This window comes from Bubalus kerabau, chromosome 9 (assembly GCF_029407905.1).
Source record: "Bubalus kerabau isolate K-KA32 ecotype Philippines breed swamp buffalo chromosome 9, PCC_UOA_SB_1v2, whole genome shotgun sequence".
Lineage (NCBI taxonomy): Eukaryota > Metazoa > Chordata > Mammalia > Artiodactyla > Bovidae > Bubalus > Bubalus kerabau.
Window position 1 is genome coordinate 60,793,887 of NC_073632.1, and position 10,619 is coordinate 60,804,505.

The window sequence follows — 10,619 nt, forward strand, 5'->3', positions numbered from 1 at the left end:
TCCCGGCAATAAAACTGTATTAAGCTTCCCGCAGGACTCCACCAGGCTGAAGAGCGTAAAAACAAGGTGTGCCCAAACCCTAAGTCCCACCCCAAATCGCGGGAAGCAGCCGCAGGTGGGAGTATGTCTCCGCCCCAGAGGGTGGTGCTCCCTTTGAGATATTCTGGGTGGAGAGGCGGCGTGTGCCCTCCCGACCGCTAGGGGGCGAACTGCACGCATTTAGCGCGCGTTTTGCAGCTCCAGCGCGGGTCACCCCCAGACGTGCGCATGCTCCGGTGTGTCCCGGAGGTCGCCCGCGCCGGTGTTTAACCACGTGTGGTGTAACTTAGGGCATCATGTTGTGAAGAAATGGGGGCTGCAGTGGCTCGCGCAGTCAGGAATTTCAACCTAGAGAACCGGGCGGAACGGGAAATCAGCAGAATGAAGCCTTCCCCCGCTCCCAGGCACCCCTCCACCAAGAACCTCCTGCTAGAGCAGATGAGCAGTAAGTGGTGCCGGGGCGCCTCGGGTCCCGGCGCTCGGTCTCCGGGTGTGGGTTGAGTGGTGGACCTTGGTGCAGTGGTGGGGGTGACCGGGGTCAGTTGCAGTCACCGGGGTCAGCCGAACTCGGGAAAGTCGCGCCACTGGGCTGGTGACATTGAGACTGTCTCCTTGCTCCCGCGGAGTCGGCGGCTCCGCCTACTTCGTAGTCTTGGAGGTGTCTGCGTCTGCCCATGCTGACCCCGCCCTCGCCGGCTTTAATACTTTGCGGCATGATACAAGGAATCAGAATCAGAAGCAATCCTATGCAAGAGAACTTTCTAGACGTCTTCGCCGAACAGTGGACACCGAACTTGACCTAGCATTATGAATTACATTTAAAACACGTCCTATTGTGTTCGAGTGAATGTTGATTAAGCAAAAAATAAAGGGACTGTCTTAAACAGAAAGCACCTCAAAGATTTAGAAAACGAACTTAATGGTTGCCGGGGGAGGAGGGGCCGTGTAAGGGATAGTTAGGGACTTTGGGAAGGTCATGTACACGCTGCTGTATTTAAAATGGGTAACCAACAAGGGCCTATTGTATAGCACATGGAATTCTGCTCAGTATTAACGTGCCAGCCTGGATAGGAGGGGGATTCGGGGGAGAATGGATACGTGTATATGTATGGCTGAGTCCCTTTCCTGGTCACCTGAAACTACCACAGTATTGTCAATCGGCTATACCCCAATACAAAATAAAAATTTTAAAGTTTTTGGGGAGAAAAAGTGACTGTTTTGTGTTAAGTGTTAGGATCTTATAGGAAATTTTCTTTGGCTTTACAGTTGTAACATTCTTTTTCTTTACTTAGGCCATCCAGAAATTAAGGGAGAAATTGATAGGAAAGATGACAAACTGCTGTCCTTACTAAAAGACGTGTATGTTGATTCCCAAGATCCCGTGTCTTCTTTGCAGGTAATGTGTGTTTTCATTAAGTAAATATATATTATAAGTCCTTGGAGTTCCAGGAGAATCACGTAGAGAAGTGTGGCAAATAGTAAGAGAGTGAGGGCTTTGCATGTGTAAAAGTGTCAGTGTGCTTCTGAACCAGAATGCAGAGCTTTGGCAAAGTTGAAGCACAGAGGTCTAAGCAAGACACAGATGCCTCTGTTCATTGGGTATTTACTGAAATCTAAAAGACTTGTGAAAAAATAAGTAACAGACTTGTGAAAGGATTATTTGAATGCACCTCTATTATTTCAGAATTTATAGGATTTGGTAGGGAATTTCTACCAAATGACAATTGGTCACTTGAATGACATTTGAATGACACCAAGAGAGAGCTTTTGGAGAAGGCAGTGGCACCCCACTCCAGTACTATTGCCTGGAAAATCCCATGGACGGAGGAGCCTGGAAGGCTGCAGTCCATGGGGTCGCTGAGGGTTGGACATGACTGAGCGACTTCACTTTCACTTTTCACTTTCATGCATTGGAGAAGGAAATGGCAACTCACTCCAGTGTTCTTGCCTGGAGAATCCCAGGGACGGGGGAGCCTGATGGGCTGCTGTCTATGGGGTCGCACAGAGTCAGACACGACTGAAGCGACGTAGTAGTAGTATTAAGAGAGAGCTTTAATACTATTTTCTCTTCCTTCAGTGGTTTGAGGTATGTTCTGATATCAGAACATTTTTTAGTGTTGTGTTGGTGGTGGGCTTTTTGTTTGTTTGTTTTTAAGAAAATATTCAGATAGGATTTGTAAAAACAGGGAGATGGCAGAATAAACTGGGAGTGGGAACCTGTATGTAAATATCAGGCACAAGTGCTCTGTGAACAGTGATGAACACAGCAGTTCTAGTCCTTGCTCTCACAGTGCTTATAGTGTTGTGAGGGACACAGGCATTAAACAAATGAGCAGCCGCAGGTACATAATTGCGAAGTCTGTAAAGAGGAAATGTAGGCACTGAGCATATCAGAGGGAGCTGTTTGAGACAGAAGGACCAGGGATGGTTTCTGAGGAAGTGGCCTGAACAACGGCTGGGTGTTAGCCAGATGAGTTCATGGGGGCAGGAAGCTTCTAAGCAGGGAGAAGAGTTTGATGAAAGGAGAGGGAAGTACCAGTGACCATTCCCTTTTCATTCTAAAATTCTCCAAAGTCTTTCTCTGTAGATAGGCAATAAACTGCACAGATATGTTAATAGTTATTAGTATAATTTTAAGTAGGGAAGAGAAAACGCACATGTAAGGTTTGTAACTTGTTACAACAACAGTTATAGGGTTCGGTTATCAGATGTTCACACACACACACACACAAATATATAGGGGTTGATGTTTGTGTTCTTTATATTTAGACAGGTGTTGGATAATACTTCAGAATTGTTTCTCTCACATGTACTTATTCATTCTAAAATTAACTCTTGGGGAACAAAAACCATTTAATACTTCTTATGTATAAAATATAGGAATGTAAATATAATACTTAGGAGATACACAGTGGTGTTAAAATTTCTTGGAGGGGTATAAGGAAAAATCTGAATAGACTCATTCATGGGCAAGTGATAGTGAAGAAAAGGTTGAAGTGCCTATTTATGTTTGTCTCTTTTTCTTTTGGGCGGTTCATAATTTTCTTAATGATTTGTGATGTCTTTAGACATCAGTGATGCTGTGGCTATCATATGCCAAATAATTTACTTCTGTCCAACTTTTTATCTATTGCTATTCAAAATTTTGTGAAATATATTAGCCTTTTTGTCTTTCATTGTATGGACTTAGTCTAACAAAGTCTTCTATATTTTCTTATTACTTTTATGATTATATATTTTATGTTAAAATCTTTATTTGGCATTAAATAAAGTTTTTGGTGAGGGAGAACTTTTCAACTGGATGGTCAGTTGTCTAAATATAATTTATTGAATAACCCAGTCCTTTTCCCACTCATTTAAAATGTTAATACATACACTTATAAGTCTGTTAACGGATTCATGAGTTCTATTTATTTTTCTATGTCTACACTAGAATTATACTATTTTAATTAATAAAACTTTGTAAAGTATCTTGATACCTGTTATGATCATCTTTCTTTCTTTTCAGAAGTTCTTTGACTCTTGCCACACATTTTTTCCCCATATGAACAGGTTCTTGAAAAGTCCTATTTTGATTTTGAGTGTAATTGAATTGGAATTTATAGATTAATTGAGGAGAATTAACATTTTTGTTTTATTGAGTCTTTGAAGGGTAGAGGGAAGATTGTTACTATGAGATCTCTTTTCTCCCTAAGTTTTTAACTATTTATTGCTAATAGTCACACAAAAAAAGTGATTTTTGTATTGCAGGTACCTGCTTTGCTAGGTTATTATTTCTCTTTGTTTTTCAGTTGATTCTTTTATATTTTTCTAAAGATATTCTCATACCATTGGAATGGAATTACAATTTTCTCTCTTTCTAGTGTTTATACTTAATTCTCCTCTTACTGTGTCTATTATTCTGTCCTGTTCTTTCCTTGCATAGGGTGCCTGTAATTAATTAAAATAAAGTGATTTGGTCTGATTGAAAAATACTTTTATCACAGGATGTTTTGTTCTATTTTTAATTTGCTAAGGGTTTTTTTTTTTTTTTTTAAAAGAGGATGTTGAATTTATCAGATTTTTTCAGTGTCGTATTAATGTTAGTATTTAATATTAATCAGAAGGGAAAACTGGATAAAAAAAGTATATATTAGGTGGTAAGAAGATACAGAACTAGGAAGATAAGGGAAACTTGAGTTTCTGGAACGTGAAGAAGTTGTTAGGAGTGTTTCAGGCCAGAGTTACAATATGAAGGTAGGAGAGTGTGTGGTGCCTTTAGAGTTCAGTACAGTTAGCTGGTGGCTCAGTGGTAAATAATCTGTCAGTGCAGGAGCTGCAGGAGACTTGGGTCATTACCTGGGTGGGGAAGATCTCCTGGAGGAGGGAGGCAGTGGCAACTCACTCCAGTTTTCTTGCCTGGGAAGTCCCATGGATAGAGGAGCCTGGTGGGGTTGCAAAGAGCTGGACACAACTGAGCAACTGAGAATGCACACACCCACAGTTAGAAGAAAGTATGAGGGCTGAATCAGGGTTGATGAAATGGGGTGGGGTAGAAAGTCAATAGGGGCCAAATCATGAAGGTCATATTTGTCTTGCTAAGGAATTTGAGTTTTATCCTGAGGGCAGTTGGAAGTCATTGAAGAGTTTCCTGTGGAAGAGTGACTTCAGATTTGCTTCATTCTGAGGGCAGTTTTGAGGGTGGGCTGGGAGGGAGGGAGGGAAAGGCATTTTACCCAGTTAAGAGGAGACCAGGCTTTTGCAGTAGTTCCTGTAAGAGACATTGGCTTGGACAAGGGTAATTAGTGACTGGGAGAGAATGAACAGGTTTGAGAGGGACTTATAAGCATAAGCAGGATTTGGTCATTGATTGGTTGTAATGAGTGAGGAGAGGGAAATGTCAAATATAACGTAAGAGAAACTGAGTTTTGAAGTAGACTATGAGAGATGGGTGGAGTTGGTCCCTGAGCTAGAGAACATGGGGACAAAATTGTATTTTCAGAGAAAAGGGACAAGTTCAGCTTTAGACAAGTTGATCTTTGAGGTACTTATAGGTTATCAAGTAAAAATGTAGTAGTCATTTGGGAATTGGGATCTGAAAGTCAGGAGAAAGATCAAGGTTTGAGACCATATTTGAGAGTCATTGATGTGTGGATAATAATAAGAAGGGGGTGGTGGGATTGCTTGGGGGGAATGTGTAGAGTGAGAAGAGGGCCTGGGTCAGAACTTGGGGGCATACTAACATTTACAGGGTAGCTGAAGTGAAATAGACCACAAGGAAGGAACCACTGCGGAGACAGATGGAACACTAGGAGGGAGGTGGTATGGAAACCAAAGCAAAAATAGTTGTGGGTATGTGGGAGTGGTCGGCAGTGTTTGCTTAAAAAATGTCCTCTGGATTAAGATGTAATCCTCTGGATTTGAGATCACAAGTACTATTTTTTAAAGCTGAACTGAACAGAAGGAAACTGATCATAAAAGAAGAGTTGTTGGGTTTGATGAGTGTTTGTAGTTGGTGACTAGGGCACTTTCTTTTTTTTTTTTAAATTTATTTATGCACCAGCCAGGGCACTTTCATATTTTTACCAAAAAGCAGTAGTAGGCAGGGCACGTTTGAAAGGAAAAGTAAAGGGGCAGGGGGCTTAGTTGATGTAGCTGATAGAGGAATGAAATACAGAGCACAAACCCGAGGATTAAGCTTGGTTCAGACAGGTGGAAAGATGGGTATGGATAGGTGGTTTTCTTTATATTTGTTGAGGTCTTGGAGGCATTATTTTATTTCCTCTGAAGAGGCAAGATCTCTAGCAACATTTGAATTCACTCAAGGTGTTTGGAGGCATATAATATAAATTCGATGCTGTAAAGAGCAATATTGCATAGGAACCTGGAATGTTAGGCCCGTGAATCAAGACAAATTGGAAGTGATCAAACAGGAGATGGCAAGAATGAATGTTGACATTTTAGGAATCATCGAACTAAAATGGACTGGAATGGGTGAATTTAACTCATATGACCATTATATCTCTTACTGTGGGCAAGAATCCCTTAGAAGAAATGGAGTGGCCATCATAGTCAACAAAAGAGTCCGAAATGCAGTACTGGGATGCAGTCTCAAAAACGACAGAATGATCTCTGTTTGTTTCCAAGGCAAACCATTCAATATCTTGGTAATCCAAGTCTATGTCCTGACTAGTAGTGCTGAAGGAGCTGAAGTTGAATGGTTCTATAAAGACCTGCAATTCCTTCTAGAACTAACACCAAAAAAGGATGTCCTCTTCATCATAGGGGACTGGAATGCAAAAGTAGAAAGTCATGAAATAACTGGAGTAACAGGCATATTTGGCCTTGGGGTACAGAATGTAGCAGGGCAAAGGCTAATAGAGTTCTGCCAAGAGAATGAACTGGTCATAGCAAACACCCTCTTCCAACAACACAAGAGAAGACTCTACACATGGACATCACCAGATGGTTAACAACGAATCAGACTGATTATATTTTTTGTAGCCAAAGATGGAGAAGTTCTATACAGCAGCAAAAACAAGACTGGGAGCTGACTGTGGTTCAGATCATGAACTCCTTATTGCCAAATTCACACTTAAATGGAAGGAAGTAAGGCAAATCATTAGACCATTCACGTATGACCTCAATCAAATCCCTAACGATTATATAGTGGAAGTGAGAAATAGATTGATAGAGAGCCTGATGAACTATGGACGGAGGTTTGTGACATTATATAGGAGACAGGGAGCAAGATCATCCCCAAGAAAAAGAAATGCAAAAAAGCAAAATGGCTATCTGAGGAGGCCTTACAAATAGCTGAGAAAAGAAGAGAAGCCAAAAGCAAAGGAGAAAAGGAAAGATATACCCATTTAACCAAAGAACAGCAAGGAGAGATAAGAAAGCCTTCCTCAGTGAAAGTGAAGTCACTTAGTCGTGTCCGACTCATTGTGACCCCCGTGGACTGTAGGCCACCAGGAAATAGAGGAAAACAATAGAGTGGGAAAAACTAGAGATCTCTTCAAGAAAATTAGAGATACCAAGGGAACATTTCAGGCAAAGATGGGCTCAATAAAGGACAGAAATGGTATGGACGTAATAGAAGCAGAAGATATTAAGAAGAGGTGGCAAGAATACACAGAAGAACTGTACAAAAAAGATCTTCACGACCCAGATAATCACTATGGTGTGATCACTCACCTAGAGCCAGACATCCTGGAATGTGAAGTCAAGTAGGCTTAGGAAGCATCACTATGAACAAAGCTAGTGGAGGTGATGGAATTCTAGTTGAGCTGTTTCAAATCCTGAAAGATGATGCTGTGAAAGTGCTGCACTCAGTAGGCCAGCAAATTTGGAAAACTCAGTGGCCACAGGACTGGAAAAGGTCAGTTTTCATTCCAATCCCACAGAAAGGCAATGCCAAAGAATGCTCAAACTACTGCACAATTGCACTCATTTCACACACTAGTAAAGTAATGCTCAAAATTCTCCAAGCCAGGCTTCAACAATATGTGAACCATGAACTTCCAGATGTTCAAGCTGGTTTTAGAAAAGGCAGAGGAACCAGAGATCAAATTGCCAACATCTGCTGGATCATCGAAAAAGCAAGAGAGTTCCAGAAAAATATCTGTTTCTGCTTTATTGGCTATGCCAAAGCCTTTGACTGTGTGGATCACAATAAACTGTGGAAAATTCTGAAGGAGATGTGAATACCAGACCACCTGACCTGCCTCTTGAGAAATCTGTGTGCAGGTCAGGAAGCTACAGTTAGAACTGGACTTGGAACAGCAGACTGGTTCCAAATAGGAAAAGGAGTACGTCAAGGCTGTATATTGTCACCCTGCTTATTTAACTTCTATGCAGAGTACATCATGAGAAACGCTGGGCTGGAAGAAGCATAAGCTGGAATCAAGATTGCTGGGAGAAATATGAATTACCTCAAATAAGCAGATGATACCACCCTTATGGCAGAAAGTGAAGAAAAACTAAAGAGCCTCTTGATGAAAGTGAAAGAAGAGAGTGAAAAAGTTGGCTTAAGGCTCAATATTCAGAAAACTAAGATCATGGCATCTGGTCCCATCAGTTCAGTTCAGTTGCTGAGTCATGTCCGACTCTTTGCGACCCCATAAATTGCAGCACGCCAGGCCTCCCTGTCCATCACCAACTCCCAGAGTTCACCCAAACCCACGTCCATTGAGTCGGTGATGCCATCCAGCCATCTCATCCTCTGTTGTCCCCTTTTCTTCCTGCCCCCAATCCCTCCCAGCATCAGAGTCTTTTCCAATGAGTCAACTCTTTGCATGAGGTGGCCAAAGTACTGGAGTTTCAGCTTTAGCATCATTCCTTCCAAAGAACACCCAGGACTGATCTCCTTAGAATGGACTGGTTGGATCTCCTTACAGTCCTGAATATTCATTGGGAAGACTGATGTTGAGCTGAAGCTCCAGTACTTTGGCCTCCTGATGAGAAGAGTTGACTCACTGGAAAAGACCCTGATGCTGGGAAAGATTGAAGGCAGGGGGAGACGGGGACGACTGAGGATGAGATGGTTGGATGGCATCACTGACTCAATGGACATGAATTTGAGTAAACTCTGGGAGTTGGTGATGGACAGGGAGGCTTGGCGTGCTGCAGTCCATTGGGTTGCAAAGAGTTGGAAATGACTGAGCGATTGAACTGAACTGAATATGAATACAAAACTAGGAAAAAGGATGACGATTGTCAGGTAAGCTGTTAAAGCAGCATCAGGTTCCTGCCCCCCTAAAGCAGTTTATTGTTTCCAACCAACTTGTTATTCTTTTAATATATATGAAATAATGTGGTGAGTGGATGGTATCCATTTGATTGATTTCTACCTAATGATTGAACTATGGTTGTGAAATGGCGATATGGCAAAAGCACCATCAAACTAAGACTCATCTTAAAGAGAAAATGTAGTTTGGAGAAGCATGGGTAATACTTGTTTGAAGAAGAAAAATAGAGATTCAAGGCACGAAAGTAGATGTCAAATCTTTGCTCTCATCCTAAAAGCCTGTTTTTTGGTTTTTGTCTTTTGATACTAGGTAAAGGATGCCACAACACGTCAGAAGCCTACGGAGTTCAGGTTGTCGAAAGACCATCAGTTTGACATGATGAACATTAAGAACATTCCCAAAGGCAAAATTTCCATTGTAGAGGCATTGACACTTCTCAATAATCATAAACTTTATCCAGACACATGGACTGCTAAGAAAATAGCTGAAGAATACCATCTAGAACAGCAAGATGTAAATTCCCTTCTCAAATATTTTGTGACTTTTGAAGTCAAAATCTTCCCCCCTGAAGGCAAGAAAGCCATAGAATCAAAATGAAGAGAATCTTGACAGGACTTTTCCTGTCCTCATCCCCATGCCCTGTTTATTTTCTTCATTTGTAGCAGGTTTAATTATATAAATTACCAATTGTGTTGAGCTACCTCTTTGTGAGAGCTTGCTATTTATGAACTCTGTTGAATTTTCAGGATGGCTGATAGGATTGACTTTTCTCTCTGTTAAACTTTGATTTAGTTTGTGTTCTTATGTAATATCAGCATGACTAATCAGCACATGTATAAATTTACTGTAAATAAAAGTTACTGTATTTTAAGCAAATCTATCATCAGCTTTTAAATTGGTCATGTAGCCTCTTGGGAAATATCCTGAATCCTTTCTTTAGCATTCAGAGCTTCATCTTCCAGTGTAGGTAGCTGGTTTATTCTTCCTGTGGAATAGTGAAAGGAAGAGTTTTCCTGACTCTTAAGACTGAATTTTTTTTGTTGAGGAAAGGGATGCTTGACATTGAAGTCCAATAACAGTGTTTCCTGAATAATGGCAGACAGGAGACTGGATACAAAACAGTAGAAAATATATTTTTATTACTGTTCCAGGGAAAAAGAACTAGTGGAGACTTACTTTGTTTTGAATGAATTTTACATATAAAATAACTTTTTTAAAATACAAGCAAGAATTGGTGTTTATAAAATTTTGTCAGCCTCTGCTTTGACAACCAAACAGGTAAGTCCAAAAGCTTTCAGAGAGGCAGGCGGTAGAAACTCTCTGAAAAAAAAATAAGTTTTCTGTGGACTTAATGTAAAAGTACAAGATAATTTTAAAGCATAGTTAAAGAACCATGGTAAATTGAATTTGGTGATCAAATACATGTGTTTTTTTCCGATTTAAATACTGGCTGAAAGAGATAAAAAATTACAAGTAGAACTATAACGTGTGATCACTGGAAAAGACTTGGAAAATTGCTGTCTCGATCATTTAACAAACTTAGGAGCACAGTGTGAGCCAGTACTAGGGTCTTCAGCAAGGTTGTGTAAGTTTAGCTCTGCAATATTACTACCTCTGGGAGTTTGGGTAGATTGCATAACCTCTTTGAGATTGTTTCCTCTGTAAAATGAATATAATGCTGCTTTATTAAGTCAAAAGGTTACTGCGAAGATGCATAATAACTACAAAGGATGGAACAAATTCGACTTGAATTTTTGCAGTTGAGATGAGAAGCCTGAGGAAGTTTCCTGACCTATTTAAGATTATTCTGTAGTTTATGACATAGTCAGGCCCAGAATTTAGGATTTTAAA

General features: G+C 40.7%; 1 protein-coding gene across 1 annotated transcript; it reads left to right on the forward strand.

Moving 5' to 3' along the window:
- Positions 1-212: 212 nt before the first annotated feature.
- Positions 213-9,644, forward strand: NDUFAF4 (NADH:ubiquinone oxidoreductase complex assembly factor 4). Its single transcript, XM_055535437.1, has 3 exons — positions 213-484; positions 1,332-1,435; positions 9,078-9,644. Exons 1-3 carry the CDS (start codon positions 349-351, stop codon positions 9,363-9,365), a joined length of 528 nt encoding a protein of 175 aa, XP_055391412.1. The 5' UTR covers positions 213-348; the 3' UTR covers positions 9,366-9,644.
- Positions 9,645-10,619: the final 975 nt, after the last annotated feature.

Bases quoted from the DNA above. Each gene is read 5' to 3' on its own strand.
- NDUFAF4 (XM_055535437.1), top strand. From the start codon at position 349: ATGGGGGCTGCAGTGGCTCGCGCAGTCAGGAATTTCAACCTAGAGAAC. The intron at 485-1,331 runs GTAAGTGGTGCC...TTCTTTACTTAG, and splicing joins CCTGCTAGAGCAGATGAGCA to GCCATCCAGAAATTAAGGGA. The intron at 1,436-9,077 runs GTAATGTGTGTT...TTTTGATACTAG, and splicing joins ATCCCGTGTCTTCTTTGCAG to GTAAAGGATGCCACAACACG.